The sequence below is a fragment of the Mchenga conophoros genome, linkage group LG5 (genome assembly GCF_057382185.1).
Source record: "Mchenga conophoros isolate Kocher_MC1m ecotype Shallow Benthic linkage group LG5, M_conophoros_male_GT1.1, whole genome shotgun sequence".
In the NCBI taxonomy this organism is placed as follows: domain Eukaryota; kingdom Metazoa; phylum Chordata; class Actinopteri; order Cichliformes; family Cichlidae; genus Mchenga; species Mchenga conophoros.
The window spans coordinates 16,722,145-16,741,728 of NC_140530.1; the positions used below are offsets into that span (position 1 = coordinate 16,722,145).

General features: G+C 38.5%; 1 protein-coding gene across 3 annotated transcripts in view; it reads right to left on the reverse strand.

The window, feature by feature from the left end:
• Positions 1-19,584, reverse strand: part of mdfi (MyoD family inhibitor) — a 36,593-nt gene that overhangs the window by 9,164 nt on the left and 7,845 nt on the right. For all 3 annotated transcript variants that reach the window (XM_085273655.1, XM_085273653.1, XM_085273654.1), the window contains exon 3: positions 7,377-7,520. In XM_085273655.1, coding sequence (XP_085129781.1) covers positions 7,377-7,520 — 144 coding nt within the window. The remainder of the gene's footprint in view (positions 1-7,376; positions 7,521-19,584) is intronic.

The window sequence follows — 19,584 nt, forward strand, 5'->3', positions numbered from 1 at the left end:
TAGGCATGTTATGATTGGCTGGTGGCTGTGGTCACAAAACCAATCTGTGTTATTAAAGATTCTGTCATTCAGCGTTTTTATAACTTTGCTCCAGATGTTTGGCAGACTGCAGGCCCAGAGTATGTGAATATGTACGTGCACAAGTCTGTTGACATGATCGCATGTGCAGGGCCAGTATGAGGAAGCCATACTTTCTTCTCTAAAGTATGTCAAAAGTCTTCCATGTTATTCTCTTTTTTTTCTTCTTTTCCCTTTTGTGTGAGAAATTCGTACTGCCCTCTGTGTTCACCCCTTCTCCCTTACACTCTCTGCGTATTGTCACTCACTTTTAGCCTTTTTGCACAATACTCTATTGTAACACTCTGACCCTAGCAGAATTTATGTTGGAAAGCGAAGAAGGGGGTTAGTCAAACTGTAGCGGTACTGTGCACAGTTTTTCACTTTCCTCTTTAGTTTCTGAGAAAATCATATGTCCTGTGAGTTTGTGGTGCGTGAGTGTGCCTGTGCGAACAAAGTACATAGGTGGATTTGGCAGAGAGAGGGACGTGGAGTGAGGACTGTCTCCAAACAGAGCTTGAGGTTAGGCTCATACACACATATATGCATACAAGAACACGTGTGAACACACACTCATGAACACACACAGAAAAAAAACAAGGTCTCTTTGTCTGTGATCAAGAAAGTTAGTTAGAAAGATGAAGTGAAAATAAAATAGGTCGCTGCTTGTACATTTTTGGACCAGGAGGATGCATGGGTGTGACACATAAACACAATGATTCAGCTTTAGAGGGAGCTGGGAGCTGGTTAAAAATAACAGCAAATAAAGAGCCAAATGATTGCGGGATTAACATGATGAGACTGGGAAACCACAGTGTGTGCATGTATGGCACGTACACAGCTGCGTTGGCCACTGGGGGTCCTGCAACCTCTAGTATGAAATGTGCATGCGCAGGTCTATCGGTGCCGAGTATGAGTCACCCTCGGATGAATGCAGCAGCACGCTGCCATTTACACACCCTCCACCTCTTCCTCCTGTCCTGGCGGTTCTCAGCTACATAAACACAGCGACTGTGAATTCTGTCTGTCTCTGTTCTAGCTGCTCTGTCCCACTGTGTCCTGTAAAACTATAACATTTCTAATCAAACTAAATACTTAACCCGAATACAGCCTTAACAGCACGTGAAGAAAAGATGCATGCAGGATGAGCCTCCTGACTCCTAAATCTATATGCAAGCTTTTGTGCACTATTAAGCCAACAAGCTTAGCAGAGTAATCTAGATGTCAGAGTATTTTCTGATAACTGTGAACGTTAAACTTTATATTCTAAATGAAAACAGTAAATTTGGATTGCTTCAGGTTTTTCCCCAGTAAACATCTATATGTATGCATTTAATTATGAAAATCCAGAATGATCTGTACTGCATAACATACATGGAAACAAATCAGTTTCTCATCATCTGTGTCTGTGCATTTGAAAACGAAGTGCATGTAATGTCCCCCAGCTCCCATATTCCCTCTGAGTTTTTTTTCCTTCATAGTTTGATTGTTTTTAAAAAGCTGGCCAATAAGTGCGAAGTACTAAAACTATGAGAATTGGAAAATGATAAGCGAGTGTTGTAAAGTGCTATTTAAAACAGTTTTCAATGAGACTTCCCCACATTTTTGGCTGCTATACAGAGCTGTAACCAGCATTACAGTGTTAATGAGGCTTGTTTAGTTGCACCCACTCACTATGGTGAAAAGTAATGTGAGAGCAGAGTTCAGTCAGAGGCACAAGACTGGTGACTCAACATGAGGTGTGTGCAGGATAAAAGTGTGACTCAGTTTTGGCCACAAGGTTCAAACTGCTGTCATTTTAAATAACAAAATATTTGTTCTTAAGAATCTTGAAACTTATCATTTTATCCTTGTATCCATGCAGTTTTAAAATATTGTCACTAAATTCACCCATAACTGGAATATACTGTACAAACCATTCTGAGGCGTTGTCGCTGTTACTATAAGTATGGTTGTTTAAATTACTGTGGATAAGCCTGAAAACTTTGATGGATTTCTTATAGTGTTGTTGCTACTATTCATAAAATTAGATTTGAACACAGCATCACAAAAACGAAATTTCTGCAAGAGACAGATTTAAAGATTTCTTGCAGTTATGTTAAAACCAGTGTTGAAAAAACAATTCTGAAAATATATTTTTGCAAGCAACCAATTACTTCTTACTGTAAGTGCTAGCTAAGCTATCAAATGGAGGAGTCTGGTTTGCTTAACTTAGCTTCTTACAAGCATTTGAAAAACAAAGCATTCTATGAAATCATGTAAAAAACTAAGTACACTCTTACTATTAGGAATATATGAAGAGATTAAGAGTGTAAGTAGCAACCGTGTGCTAAGTGATCATCTGCAAAAAGTGAGCGCCTCTCTGAAAGTTTTGGCAGCTGTTGAAGTCAGTGACAGTGCAATTAGAAGAAGACTGAACAAGTTTGGTTTGTATTAAAAGGTTGTCAGGGTAAAAGAAGATTCAAGGGCAGAGAAAAACCAAAGTGAAAATGTTTGGCCATAATGCACAGCACCACATTTGGTGAAAACCAAACACAGCATATCAGTGTAATCACCTCACATCACCCGTCAAGCACGGTGGTGGAGGGGTTATGATTTGGGCTGTTCTGCAGCCACAGGATCTGGACATTTTGACTCAATGAGTTGACCATAAAATCATCTGTTTATCAAAATAATGTAGAGTCAAATGTGAGGTCAAATTTCAGAAAGCTAAAGCTTGGCTTAAATCGGGTCATGTAGCAGGACAATGATCCCAAGCACATCAACAAAACTACAGCAAAATGGCTGAAAAAGAAAAGAATCAAGGTGTTGCAATTGCCTAGTCAAAGTCCAGACTTAAACCCAAGAGAGCTGTGCATAAATGAATGCCCGGAAATCTCACTGAACTGTAGCAACGTTGTAAAGAGTGTTTCAAAATTCCTCCACAACAATGTGAGACACTGGTAGTCACACAGAAAGTGATTACTTCAAGTTATTGTTGTTGGAGGTGGTTGTACAAGCTGCTGAATTATGGGGTGCAATTTTCACAAAACGCACACTGTGGCAACTAATTAAAACGCTCTACACCTCTAAGTATTTAGGAAAGCCAGCGCAAGATCAAAACAATCTCTCACAAAGCTAAATGATTACAAGTTGACTTTGTGTCTGCACATATTTGCAGAAGCTTTTCTATACTACAAAAAACAACAACAAAGTCTGACTTGCAACTTGCCAAGTACAGTTCTATATTGCATTTTTGCACTGAAAGATGAAATATGACATTTGGAAACAAATGCAACATTTGACTCATTTGTGTGTTTTTCAACAGACAACACAGTGTGCAAATCACAAATTCAAGAAGGAGGCTAGGTCTGAATTTGAAACCAAAGCCAGTCAACATGCAAGTATAATATAATACACAACAGCATTAATTACTTGACCTGAGTTACCAGCCAAACACTTTGTTGACACATGACCCCTGTGACATCTCATAACTGAATCGCCATCCTTCACCTTGTCACCATGCTATGTGCATATTTACAAATGACTAAAAAGAGATGGCAAAGAAAGGGTAAGGTGAAAGAGAATCTAGTCACGAAAACAGAGAGGGAAAACAGTTTGAGCCCAGTGACTGGTCTTTAATTAAAAGCAACGTCACAGCACTGTTAGATTTCCCGACAACAACACGTTGCACACTCCTCCCCTTTGATGACAAGATAATAACAAACAGCTCTGCTCTGGGTCGCCTTTTTTCTCATATACATTCATCTCATACAGTGAAGATGCTGCAAAATAATAAAGATAAGGAAATGGAAGTATGAGAAATATTTCTTCAGTTGTGTCGCTGATTAGGCTACGCGTTTTATTGTTTCCAGTACCAGTGAGTGTAAGCAGGAACAGCTGTGAACACGTGTGTCCTGCTGTGACCATGTGACCAGACAGTGGTGTTTCATGACATCAGTGACTGAAGTGTGTGTCTGAGGGAGCTTGGGAAGGTGTGTGTGTGTGTCTGTTCCACTTAAACCATAACACACTCAGATATGTCTGCAGATCTCTTGGCACTTTGTTCTCAGCCGGCTTGCCCAGGGCCAGACACATAATGAAACTGTGATGTCATCACCGGGAGACAGAACATACGAGCTGTGGATTTTTCTGTTTATGCTTCTGTTTCTTCACGCCGTCGCTCCCAAACACTCTGATGCACACGCAGACATATACGCAGATGTCACACAGCCATGATCTCACCACAGACCTGAGTCACAGCTACTTTATGAGGTCTACATGCTCATTATGAAGCCAGATACACAGATGATTGATTGACTGTTTGCAGACCATATTTAAACTGCATTCATACTGATAGAGGCCCTCAGACGTATAATTATGCAGACAAGCAGACATAAGCTGTCAGTATTCACCTGAGTGAGGGATAAAGTTTAGAAACTAGTATTGTTTCCTTTGTGGTCATTGTGTGATTGTGTAAGTTTTAAATGGAGAAAGCTATGGATGAAGGCAATGAGGACGAGTCCATGGAAGCAGATTTTGTTTAAGCCCACTATAGTTACATAACTCACTCTGTGCAGCAAATGGAGCTGGTGGGTTTCACGGTTTTTACTGGCAAATAAAGCAGAAGGAAAGAGACAGGGAAAGGCAGACAAACTTCTAGGGCTTCCAGTTCAGGTCTGAAAATAGACGCACACAGCAGACAGGACAGGTAGAGGCAAAAAATAGTCCAAGACAGCAGACATTCACACACCTACTCAGTTCAAAACAAACTCTGTTAACCTACTTATAGGTTTCCTGCCTGAAATCTGAAATACTCTTTATATAGTTAGAAAAGTAGGATGAGACAGCATTGTGTGTTCGTGTTTGTCACAGATATTGGCCCTGGATTCCAGGAAATGCGCTCAGAGTTTTCTGACTATGCTCAACCCCCACCTTCTCACCCCCGAATTCCTCCTTTCATTCATCACACTTTCACTCATCACCATTCTTTTCTTTAGACAAATTGAGACTCATACTTTTTAGGTACATTTGGGAGTGTTTTTACTGTGAAATTTGACCTAATAACATATAACATATTAGAAATAGTTTAGAAGTTAAGCCGAGAATGTTGTAATTTCAAAACAGAGTAAAGGCAATAAAAATAAATGCCATTTGGTAATGACAGCAAAATTGTGCAATCTTTGGCTTTGACACAGAGAGTTTGAGCTACTGCACAGCATGGAAAGTAAAAGCAGCTCCTTTGTGCAGACAGAAAATCACTAGACTAGTAATAGGAGGGAGGAAAATGGGTTTTGGTGCTAACTGTGTGACTTTGTATAGAGAATTGTTAGGTGTTGTGCTACTAGTCACCAGCAAATGAGCAAATTGATACTGAGGGCTGTGCATACACCCAGTGTAGAATGTGATGACTGGACAGCTGGAGAGGTTAGGAAGTAGTTTAGACTTGAAGGGCGTAAATAAAGCAAACACAATAACCTCTCCTCTTGCAATTTTCTTTCTTCAGTGCTATTGCCAAATAGGTATTTTATTTTACAGCAGTGAAAAATGTTACTGGCATCAGTAGACCTGTTTCACGGGTCGAATTAAACAGCACCAACAAAGACATTAAAACTGAAATCTGGATTTGCATTGCAGCAATAATAAAACAGACAAATAAATCACACTGACTTTTTTTTAAAACAATTCAAATCTACCATAATCCCAAACAGTATGTTGTGTTGTTAAATCTATTTTCCTGGATGAGAACTGATATAGGAATATGAGAATATTTATTTTGTTTATTTTTAAATTTTATGTACCCTCCAACTTAAATCTTGTCCCACAAGCCTAAACTAAAGATGATGAGGATGACAGCTCGAGCAAGCAAATGGATAAATGGTGGAAGAATGCCATATGTGAATTTGTCTCTAATTGCCACATTTCATTAACTTTGCATGCAGTTGCACCTACTCTTAAATGTGTTTTTGTTGACCAAGTTATAAATCCAAAGAAGCCGAAACACTGGCTTCTTTTAATCTCATCCAAGTACGCTTAACTCAGACAGGCTCAGGTGACTCATTTCAAAACTTAAGTGTGATTCATGAAGATATGCGACCTGTAGCACAGTGAGACTGGTTATGTTTCCTCAAAATACAACAAAAGAGATGAGTCATTGCAAGTTCGTTTTGATACCTTGGGCGAGATCAGGATAGTTGTTAAAGAAGAGTCTTTGCATGCCATGTTGCATTTGTTGTCTCTCTCAAACCAGCATAGCAAGCAGCATGACATTATCTGATCATTCCCTATCATTGTGTGTATCATGCACATACACCACAACAATCATTGCAAGCAATTTTAAGCTATTAGTGCAGACTATTGCGACAAGACAAATAAAAAAATAAAGAAAAAGAAATTTAAATCAATCCACCAGCTTAGAATGTAAGTGAAAAGTGAAGAGGTGCTTTAAGTTGGGGGGAAAAAAAAGAAATTTGTATGACACTGAGGTGGTAACAAAGCATACTCCGTCGCATTACCTTTTAATTTTGTGTATATATATTTAGCTTGTTGTGTACTATAGTAATATATGTGCTTTTACAATGTATTTGAATTGCTGCTAGAACAGTGTAATTTCCAATATCCACCTTCACTATATAATGATCTCTATGCCATGGGCCTGCTCTGTGCATCATGGATGAGTTTAGTGGGGATGCAGTGTAGCTACATTACGATTCACAAGATGCTACTAAACATGTGGATTTGACCATGTGTATCAGTCAAATTCCCTCCTTGCTTTTTAGGCCTTTAAAAAAAACCCCAAAGATGGTGACAGCTGGGGCTACAGAGCAGGTGATTACAGAATTACATGAAATCTATGTGATTTGACTCCTCTTGTTTTGACTAACTCAAAGTTGAATATTAATAATAATAAAAACCTAAAAAAAGAAGAAGAAGAAAAACTAACTTAAGAAAAGTTGCTGTCATGCGACTATTTTTATTACGGTGATATTCTAACAAACCTGGGGAAGGATTAAAATGTAGGAAAGTGAAAGAAAAGAGTAAAAGGTGTTTCATTTTGAGTGTTCAGACTTGGGTGCACACTTGGTTGTATTGGGAAAAAAAATCAGAAAGCTAACCTACTTAGCTGACAGATGTGGATGTAGATATTTCTGTCTGCGTGTATGATTACCTGACCTATTTCTTGAGGGTGTGCAAATGTGTTTGTTAAAGGTCAGGACAATGTGACTCATCAAACCAGTGATCAGTAATGGAAAAAAAGTCTCACTGGTCTCTCAAGTGTGCGAGTGTGTCCCGATGTGTGAATGTGTATGCATGTGTGTTTGTGAGGGTGCTTTACTCACATGTGATACTCTTGTAAGGTGCTGTAAGCGCCAAATCTGGATGGCTGGTGCCGGAGCTGCAGTTGTCACCATCATCGCCTTGCAACCGTTCCGGGGTGCCATTTAACCTCAATATGAGGGGCTCAGTGTAGGTGTGGGCCACATCTGCAAAACACACAGGTACACAGACACACACACGAACAAGTTAAAGAAAACGTCTAAAAACAGATCTCAGTGTTTTAGATTTACTGTATGTTATGAGCTGAGTAGCTGGGTGGACTTTTATGAATGTATGAATGTTTATGCTTGAACAGATTCCCAGTTTTGTTTCCTATTATCAAAAATAACCAGCAAGCTGTTTCCCCACTTGTGGTAAACTTGCCTACTCTGTTGTCATTTCCCATCCACCGGCACCTAATTAATTTTAACAGAGTAGTTCTGCTGACTTCAACAAAGCAAAAGATTTTGTCTATGTGTTGGTGTGTGCTCTCTCTGTCCTAAACTTGCATCTGGAAGTAGTTAAATCCAAACCCTTGTGACTGTTTAGGGGTCCATGTGTATGCTTGTGAAACCTGAAATCTTTGTGGGTCTATATGTGTGTGCATGTCTCTTTTTGCAAGCCAGTGTCTGTTGAACACATAAGAGTGCATGCACACAATATATATGCAGTAAATACATGTCTGGGTGTTTTATATGTTCAAAGGTACCATGCAGTCCTCTAATGAAGCTGTTATTATACAAACACACACATGCACTCATATGCACACCATACACACACAAAACACAGAGGCCTTCAAAGTGAGGCAGGCCTCTGAGAGGTGAAGACTCATTCCTGGGCAAATGGGAGCCAGCTGGGCTTGATAAACACACACATACACGTACACACATACAAACCAAACCACGTCCTGTGCATGGACTCAACACTTCCCGGCTCTGTTTATTTACTCTATCCACTCTCCCTCACTCCTCTATCTGTTCTCTCTTTCCTGTCCCCAGCTTCTCGGGTTCACATTCCCTTTTGACGCAGATACATTCCTGTGCATTTCTGGCATAATTCTATGGATCCATTCTCATTTTTATGGCTGAACTTTTATACAGTCTGTCCAGTAAAGACCGTATAAATGTAATATTCAAATAAATAAGCAAGCCACAGGCTTTAAGCAAACTGAGTAATTATACAAAACAAGAAAGACAACCCAAACAAACAAAAAATAATTTTTTGCAAGAGCTGTGTAATTTTTTAGAGTATACATAGATGGTCGTGAGATAGGTTTTTCCAATATATGCTGCAATTTACTGATAGCTGTGCAGTAGGACGAGAAGGAGAAAAGATATAGTTATCAAGGTGAAGTCATAAACAGCAGCAAGCAAATCATTGGGTGATTTAGCTAAATGAAAAAAAATCAAAATACAAATCAATGCACATGACAGTAAATGTAATTACTAAACTGAGAAGCAATGACATTTGCATTTCTTAAGATGTCATTTCTAGTAACATGCATGATTAAAATTAGGTCTAGGCTACGATACTGTTAGCTGTTCCACCTAAACATATGAAAACAACATGATGGGATTTCACAACTTGAATAAATATGTTTATTCATTTGAAAAAATGTTGTAGAGTTGCGCAATAATTGCATTTTAATGCCAATCTTAAGGTCAAATGTCTTTTGGTTTTCACACACACTAATTTGTCTTTTGTCCTATTATTTATTACTGTTAACACAGTTTTTGGGGTTCTGCATTGTCGGTCAGATAAAATATCAGACTGTTATTTTTCTTAAATAGGTTTTAAAAATTTTATAGAAAAGAAAAACTTTCTGCAATAATCATTCTAATTCCACATTTAAAGCTACTAAACTTTGAAATATATAAATTGTAATATTAACTACAGACATCTATATAGCTTGATCACTATGAGCACTGCTATGTCTGTCACATCTGACAAAAATAAAACTAAGTCCATATAATATACACGACGAAAAAGAGGCCGTCAAAAGTATTATGATTTATTTTATGTTAGAATTTATTTATTTATTTATTTTTTACATTGATCTGTTGGTGATTAGTCTTTTGGAAATGTTGCAATGACAAACCTATTGATCAGCCACAACTTTAAAACCATGAAATGTCCTGTGGTGTCTGGCACTTTCAGGACATTGGCAGCAGATCCTTTGGGTCCTGTGGGTTGTGGCCTCAGCGGCCTGTTCTGCAACCCGTGGATGTGGATGGGTCTGGGGAACGTCAGTATTTGGGCTCTTTGTTGTGTTCCTCGCGCCATTCCTATGTAGTTTTTAGACGCTTTGCCCTGAGGCCATTGGGCTCTTTAGCATGGAGCATGAAAATATGTTACTTGAGCTAACCTTGATGAAAAGGCCTAGTGTTTTAAGCCTTGCGTGATTTTCTTGCAAAGGTTTGCGTGTGTTTGTATACCTGTGCATATGTATATATCTGTGTCTCTCAAGGGCGTTTTGTATGTGTGGGTATTTTTGTGTGGGAGACCATGTGAACAGGAGCTGAGGAGACGGGAAATACTTCCTGCTTTTCTCTTCTATTTGATAGCGGTACACAAAACTCACACCCATACAAACACACTTAAAACACTTACCGTACACTCCAATAATACCTTCCTGCATCTCACACTCACTCTCATCACACATACTTTTATCTCTGCCATGTGGAAGCGATTTTTCCAAGACCCATATTTTGTCCATTAGACTCAATCAGTCTGCTCAGATATGAAAACCACTAGTTAGAACAGCTGTCCTGACACCAAATGTCTGATTTAGAGGTAACTGTGTGTTGTAGTCGACATGTATCACTGGCAAGCAGTACATGTCTATGTACTATGCATGCAATAACCCACCTTTATATATTTATCAAATTCCTTAAATAACACTCAGTGCTGAAACTCAGTAAATAGTAAATTAGAAGCAAATAAAAAAAAACAGTATGTGTAACTTCAGGAGGCTAATCATAAAGTCATTGAACATTGTGTTTCATATTCCTATAATCAATGATAACGCTATCACTCAAAATTGCAAGTAACATATAATCATCTATTGTTCTACACAACTGGTATCAATTTGATAAAATGTTTGAGAATGGATTGTAAAAAAATAATAAGACACCATATGCTGGTAGGCAACAACTGAGTCTGATAACTTTAGACAGCTGGCAAGTGTTTAAAAATATTGAGATCAGTATTATAGTTTATTTTTTAAAAAGGGCATTTATCAGTTCAAGTCATTGTGTTTCTCGTTTTTCCTCATTCTTTGGAAACTGCTTTTGGGGCCAATTACCACAGTCACACAAAGCACAGAAAAAAACCCTTCTGAAAACTAAAAGTCAGTCTTATTTGAGTCCCCAGTAAGAATCCAATTGAAATACAGAATTTGCTAAAACTAAAACAACTTTGCAGCAGAAGTCTACAGAATACCGCAGACACTGTTGGAAAAACCCCATGATGGCTTAAAAACAAAAACAAAAAAAACAATAAAAGTGGGATAGGCTCCATTCGTGAGTTGCAGATGGAACACATACAAACAGTGTGAATATGAAACTATGGTTAATAAATATAATTTTTTGAAAAATAAATAAAGAGTTTGCTGATGCTATCGTTCAAACTTTTATCAAAAGAAATTCCAATTGTTATTGTTAATGATCGACTTTAAAACAATATCGGGTTTGAACTCTGAAGCAGGGCACGTCAGAAAAAGGGAGCACCCCAAGCCGTTTGATCATATGATCTTATGTACTCTTGAATCCTTCACTACAGTTTGTCTTTGTTTTTTGACTGTGGGGTAGCAAGGGTTAAAAGTGTATGGGACTTTTGACTTAGCTAGTCAAAGCGTTCCCTTTGTAGATGTTCGAACCCACGATTGTTGGATCGAAACACATTCCCACAAACCCTCAGTGCCATCCAAGCAGGCCATCAACCAATTTTGCGTTGGCATAAGGATCAAAACACATAACCGCTCGACCTCGGAGCCAGTTCTGAGGACCATGAAAGATGAGCCTCTAATTAAAATCAGACCAGACCAATCAAGAGCCGGTGAGGAGATACGACTATGTGTTTACACTTGTGGGTATTTGTTTGTGAAAGCTTGACTATATACCTGTGTATATTTCTGTATTTGCAAGTTCATGTGGGTTTGTAGTTTGGTATATGTACACGTGTCGGTGGCCCTGAAGGGGCGATTCAGAGCAATTTTAGTCTCCTTGTAAACAAACAGTTAACCATTAAACCAAAAACATATGGATCCCATAGGGTAATGATTAGCATAAACACAACACACACAGACACTATTTACATGAAAGTGAAAATGATGTGACATATCCTGAATTACCTGAAGGGAAGCATTTCCTGCTGTTCCTCCTGGGGATGGAGTGTGTTGGTTTATAGAGAACAGAGGGCTGAGCTGAGTTTACCTGCTTCCTTTCAAACTATCTCTACACTGTTTCTACAGCTCCACTATGACATCTTCAAAAACGCAAATGTCTAATGTGTATGCAAAAGGAGGTCTCTTAGGCCCTGTGGCAAAGACAGTGTGCCTGGAATGTTTTCAGACACTTTCAAGGTTTCCATGTTATGCTATATTCCAGACGCCTTTTTAAAATGGATTACATTCATTTATTCATCCATGTAAACCCACAAAGACAAAACAAGAACAAATTTGAAATGTTTTGTTAATTCATTTTCAGCAAAAGACCAAAATCGTTGATAAACACCTGGTGTATCCTACCATAATCAATTGTCTTTGAGATGCTTCTACAACTTGACTTGAATCCAGTGCTTAATTAAAATAATCTACACACACACACAGCTATGGGTATTAGGGCTCACTGTTGATGGTGTGTCAGAGTGAAAACCAAGCCATGAGGTTAAAAAATGAGAACCACCAACAGGATGAGTTTAACAGTCTTCTATAATCTGGCCAAAGTGAGTTACTGGGGATGGGCAGCCTTGGTCAGGCAGGCTCAAACAAACACTGTGGTCTTTTTCTGGAGTTGGCAGAACCTTAGAGAAGAACACGGCGCAGTACTCCAACAGCAAAGGCCTGACAGAAGCGGTTACTCACTAGCAGGCACATGACAGCATGCTGGGAGTTTGACATTTTAACCACATTTAGACCAAGAACTCTGGTCTGATGAGACATAAATTAAACCATGCCACAAAACAGATACTTGGCATCACTTCATTAATACCATCTGCACAGTAAAATGTGGTGATTGCAGTATCAGGAACTGGGAGGTTAATATAGATAGAGAAAAAATCCTGAGTTGAAAACCTTTTCGAGTGTGGTCATGACTCCAGGATTGGAGCTATTTCTCTAGCAGCTCCATTCCCACAGGGGCAGATACAGGAAATCTTTCATACCTTATGTAACAACTCTCTACAATGCAACGAAGGTTATCTTATTTTGTATCAGACTGAGGCAAAAGCTACGTTTCAACAAGACAAAGACCTGAGGCATGCTACTACAAAACATATGAGTGATTCTGCAAAAGGCCTAGAGTGTCCTAACCTGGCCACAGTGGAGTATCTAAGAAGAGACCTAAAAAAGGGTGTGGGCAAGCTTTCCCTATCTAAACATTAAGGAGCCTTGAAAAGAAAGAAGTAGCAGCAAGCTTAAAGGATAATGCCAAAGAAGACTCAAGGCTGTAATAGCTACCAAAGGTGCAATAAGTATAGGTCAAGGGTCTTAAAATTGTGTGAATGGTATAAGTTAGTCTCTTAGTTTTAGTACATGAATTAAATATTCAAAATGTTTTGTCATAGTAAAGTACTGTGAGTGCAACTCAGAAAATAAATAAAAAGAGTCAAGTTTAGGATGAGTGTGCAGCATGAAATATTGAAGTGTTAAATAGATGCAAAAACTTTCTGTGAAAGCTTTATTTAAACTTTTGTACATTTACTGACAGAAAGAAAGAAACAAACGTGTGCTGAAATAAAGCAAAACCTTCACTGTGTGATGACAGCTAAAACTCTAAAAACTAAAGCTGTTTAATAAAGTCAAAATATCCCCACCATGTGACTTTTTTCACTATTTTTTGCACTAATTTTCCTTCTTTTATAGAAATATTATTTGGATGTTTTGAAATATTTGAATTTGTGTTCATAAAACAAAAAAATACATTTGTAAACGACTTCCTTCTTAATATTTTGTGACAATATTGACACAAATAAATGTTGCAGTTGTGTTCCTGTGTTCATACAGCATTTTAAAACACTTCATTCAGGCCCACTAGCAGAGAAACTAGCATAGAAGAAGACATGCCGAAGAGCAGCCGAGCAGTTATCTGAGCAGCAGTAATGACTCAAACTGATTGAAAACACACACACTATCAGTGGGGTGCTGACCAAGATGGAGTAAAATATAAAGACAAGAACACAGATCTACGGTATAGGTGAATTGTTGTAGCCTTAATCACTCTCCCTCAGTAAATGCACACACACACACACACACACACACACACACACACACACACACACACACACACACACACACAAATTAAAAGGGAAGAAGAAGCAATGTTTAAACTGCAATTCTAGCCAATTGGAAAATCCCACACCAAGAAACTGACACTGAGATAAGCATACACTCACAGAATAAGTCGAAAATCAGAGATTATGCTTGCTGTGAGAGAATGGAGCAGTGTAAGCTCATTAAAGACAAAAAATGTCTGCTGCTGAACAGGCTTAAGGAGAATTTAATTGTGCCACTCTGTCTGTGGGATTCTTCTGGTTCGTGGGAAAATACTGGCTCTTTGCTAACAGATGCTACACGGCTGTGTCTGTTAGCAAAGCAGCTAACAGAACTCTATTTGTATTAGAATGTAAACACACCTGATGTAAAACAAGGACACTGTGCTTCAGTCTTAGTATCATGAACAGAGTAATGTATCCAAAATTCACTAAGATTTGACATTAGAAAAACATTGTTTAAAACGGTTTTTATTTCGATTTTTTTTTTTAGTTTTTAGGTCTTTATAATAGTGTACAGTAACACTTTCCTCTTATTGCTTTCATGTATTTACTGTAACTGTATTTATTACAGAGGTACTGATTGATCAGCCAGATATCGAAACTGGACGATTTTGAGCGTTATGAGCCTTGAATGGTGACCACCCTGTCAGCTTCACGTCAGATTATGAGTAGGTTACCGGTCAAGTCAGATGCGGCAGCATGAGCCAACAGTCGCACAGACACTCACAGGCATACGCTAACATGTTGTTAGCGTGGAAACTCTTTGCTGTAAGTGAAGACGAAAATGTTGGGGACTGTTGGGGGACCATCGTGGAAATGTTTGAAACAAAAATCTTAATCAGACATTGACCAAACTTATGAACACACTGGAAAATGATGGGAGTAACTGAGATTTGTTTTGTTAAATAAATCAGGTAAAGATTGGTGTACAGCAGCTAATTTTCAGTTAATTATTTCTACTTCAGCAGTTCCAAGTGAGACTTACTGCAGCTGTAACTTACCACAATTTGGGGAAAATTGCAAACTTTGATCATTTCTTTTTTTATTATGAAAAAAATATTTTGCATTGACGAAAATTCTATTTTTGTTTGTATGTGTTGACATGTAAAAGTTCGTAGGAAAAAGTTTGAATTGGCAAAAATTTGTATCATCTTAGTAGAGATCCAAGTGGAAGGGGAGGGGGAGAAACACGAGGAGAGGGGAGTTGAGACAACAGGCATTTTATAAAATCCAACAAAATCCCTGCTTTGGAGCTGTCATTTCAAAGTGATGTCATTAAATATGACGTCTGGCACAGCTGCATTAGAAATTGCTTTGTTACAGCCCAACTACTTCGACATTTTATGATCCCAGATGCCATATAAGCATAACAGTCTTCATGAGAACTTTTAAAATTCAAGCCTACTTTTAGTTCACACCACTGTGCAATGTGACAGCTTACTACAATACGATTTGATTTTTTTTTTTAAACTAACACACAAACAAACAGAGAAAGTAAGAAAGTTACAAAGCCAATTGCCTTAAATAAAGATAGAAAGAACATTTCTGTAGATCTTTTTTTTGTCACATGTAAGCAGTAGGGGTGCAACGATATTCGTATCGATATTGAACCGTTCGATACAGTGCTTTCGGTTCGGTACGCATATGTATCGAACAATACAAAATTTGTAATTTATTTTATCAACTTTCCTTCTGACGATGCTGTCTGTGTTGAGCGCTCAGTGAATCTGCGTTCGACTACTCCGCCTAGGGTCGACAGTGCAGCCTAGGCGGAGTAGTCGAACGCAGATTCACTGAGCGCTCAACACAGACAGCATCGTCAGAAGGAAGAGCGCAGGGCAAGCTAGTGAGACAGAAGTTAAGCTCTCCTTACAACATGGACCTCCCGCACCCTCATTCAGATCTGGCGTTTGGAATTATTTTGGTTTTCATGTGACGTATGACCCTGAAGGTAAGCGAGTCATGGACTAAAGTAAAACAGTATGTTGGATGTGCCATGCAATGCTCAATTACATGGGTGGGAACTAGTGTGTTAGCGCAGTTAGCTCGTTAATGTGTTGGCCGTCTAGCCCCATGCACGGGCGATCGGCGGTAGCTCGTTAACGGAGATTTGCCGTGTTGTGGCGTTAAGGTCATTTCAACGAGATTAACCTGAAAGCACTAGTGGGAACACGACGAATATGACTGCACATTTACGCCGACATCATCCTAGTGCAAAGACAAGTGGAAGCAGAAAAAAAACAAGCAAGCTACTAACTTTAGCCGAGTCATTTAGACAGCTGTTAGCACATGATTCTCCTTATGCTGCTGAGAATATAGCCCAGAAGAAGCGGATAGTATAGCTTTTATTTTGGAAAGAGACATTTCTCTGTAATAAACTCTCTTTTCCAAAGATGAGTGATTCCTCAATCAGATACAGGGCTCGCAATATCGCTAGCCCGACGTCCCGGAGCTAGCGATTTTTCCAGTCGGGCTACCAAAATCTATCTCTGCCCTGCCCGTCGGGCTATTGTAGGAAGGAAAAATATATGTCAATGCTTTTGCATTCTTTCGGAAATGTAGCTGGGTAATTATGTCATTGGCATCGGTGAGCCACTGTCAATATGTGACATATTGAAATCGCGTTTGAATTTGCTCTTGTTTTTTTGCTTTCACTTTGCAATCGCGCGAACTGTGTATAGAGAGCGACAGCACTGATCTGTGAGTGATGATAATTTGTGCACCAATTCCTCTGACATCGTCTTATTAATTGTTAGCTTACTATGCAAACATGACAAGTGAAATCTCCCGCAGCAAGCTTAAACATGTGAGAGGTTGATCGCGCAGAGAATCGCTGAGCTTATGTGAGTGCGTGTGTAAAAGCAGCAGGATATATATTTGACTACGATGACCTGGATGACTGAGAACCTTCACAGACAGATATATATTTTAGTTCTGCTGAGCCAAATAAGACAGGTCAGGGTGAAGAAGTGACAGCCAAAGAAAAGCTTACCACAAAACGGAGAAGTTATGACAAATCAGACTATAAGGCAAAAAGAAAGTGCAGCTTTATGGTTTCATGGACAAAAGAATTTCTGTGGCTGCAATATGACGAGCTAAATAACCAGGGCTGCACATAAGTGGTCCGCAGGTGCGCATTCGCTGTCAAAATAAAAAACACGCACAAGGGTTAGGGTTAAATTTAAAAACTGTACTTTTGAGTTAAAATATATATTTATAATTTTAATAAATGACAAATTAAAAAGGCATGAACATTTTTTTTGTATCGAAAAAATATTGAACCGTGACACCAAAGTATCGAACCGAACCGTGAATTTTGTGTATCGTTGCACCCCTAGTAAGCAGGGGTCATGTGTTTTTACCCATGACTGTTTCTTGGAAAATGGGTAATAACGCACAAAGAATATACCTGTGTTCCCTTGATTATCAGTCGTTTGACAACTCATCTCTCCTCCAGATGCATTTTAACAAGTGAGTTGTCCTTCAGCACAGAGTTCATGATGGAGGCAAATAGAGAAATGTGAAAAAACCTGAGAGAGGAATAATGATAACTGAGGACACTGTATGCTCATTGTGTGGTAGTGACCTGACTTCAAGCATAAACTGCTTTAATATCTATTTAACTATAAATAATACCATTACTTACAAAACAAGCATCATAACACACACACACACACACACACACACACACACACATATATATATATATATATATATATATATACATGGATGATCTGATATTGTCGTGTTGTTGGTGTTGTTCCCACATCATCATGAAAATGTTGTTCCAGGTTCAACATTGCAACTGACCAATCACATTCTTGTGACATTATTCTTTTGCGCGCCAAGCCATTCGTGCATTTATGAAATTCCAATGTTGCAAGGACAATATCAATTCTGCTTACCATTTATTAAAGGGTTAGGGTCAGGGTCCGTTGATCGGCGAACAGAGACTGTTTCTCGCAGCTTAAGTACAGTTTTTTGTTTTACGGCGGTTTTTCCCGAAGTCGCAAAAGTATGACGTCACAACATTCTGATTGGTCACTTGCAATGTTGATCCTGGAACAACATTTAGTATGATGATCTGGGAACAACACCAACACGACAATATCAGATCGTGCTACATACATACATACATATATACATACATATACATATATATATACACATACACATACACAATAAAAAGCCCCTTGTTCAAATTTGTAATTTGTGATCTCATACCACGATGACATTATCTGTACAACAGGATTGATTACGATTTAAAGAAAGTGCTATAGTAAATCATTAGTGTGAGAAACAGAAAGAGCGCAGGCCACCAGAGCAGCAGCAATGAGCCATTCTCAAATGTTTGTGAGGTAGTAAAGTAAAATAAAGCACGCTCATTTTCGTTGGTCAAAAACGCCATAAAAATGCCTCAAACTGCTCTGAGTTTATTTCAATCTCTGTGAGAAACCAAATTAGACACAAGCCTCAACAAACCTCAAGGACTAAAAAAGGACAAGCAGGAAAATAGCATCTACACACGCGGGCAAAGAGAATGAGTTAGTGTATGAGACAGAGAGAGATGAAATAATAGGTAGAAACAGGTTAGACTGTGACACAGAAGGTGCATTTTACAGAAGAGAGCACCAGGCTGATCACAAAGGCTGAAGAGGCATAGGATGAAGAAGGTGGTCACTTGCTTGCTTTCATCAAGCTTTTTTGATGTGCAGATGTTGACAAAAATTGTATCTGCAAGCACCCCACCCCCCAAGAAATAAATTAATAAATGAAGCAGTTGCTTGTTATTACGTGTAGCAACAGTCAACAACAGGCACGATTTAATACTTCAGTCTTCAGTTCATTTGCAAATTGCTGGGACTGCACGTTTGTCATGTCTGGACAGAGTCAGGCAAGCTGTTACACTCTTGTTCCTATCTTTATGCAAAGGTAGCCACTTGCTGGATGTTGATCCATAGTAAACATTCAGTTAAATTAGAATTTTATCAATCATGTTAACTAAAAAAATAAAATACAGAAAAAGAAAGAGTAAATCATTTTAGTAAAAATCTAATCTGTTTGCGGTAATATAGCCTCACGTGGCTTTTTTAAAGGTATTCAAATTTATTGTTGCATTGGACTAAGCACTGTAGTTCTATACCCAGATGATGACAGCAAACTCTATGACAACTCACAGGCTGACACAAGAAGTACCTCACACTTTGAAAGCCTGAAGGTCATAATTCAAAGCAACTGCCAGAGTAGAATAAGGTTAGAACTATGATATTCTGCTGTTTATATGCGAATGACACAATAACACTGGTGTTTTCTTATTTTGCTTTTCAACATAAAAAAACCCACACAAGTTGTTTTTCTCTTATACCCATTCACCAATCTTGAGTCAGCTTAAACTCTGTCCCACAGAGATCAATGCAGCCAAATAAATGCCAAGATTTTCATTTTGCTTGGTCATAACGTCAAACATTAACTAACTACAGCTGATTGAAATTGCTTTCCATTGTTTCCATCAGTGCTGGAAAAACAATGGAAGTCATCTTAAACTGTAAATTTCAGCATCTTAAGACGCTGATAGCTATTTGAAATCTCAAATAACATTTGTTAAAATTGTAATTTCACTATAAAAAAGGCTGCAGTTCATCCTTCATGCAGGCAGGGAACAAAGAGAAAGAACCAAGAAAACAATGGCAGAGAATCGGGTAAAGATTACAGAAGAAAGGAAGAAAAAATAGAGTGCAA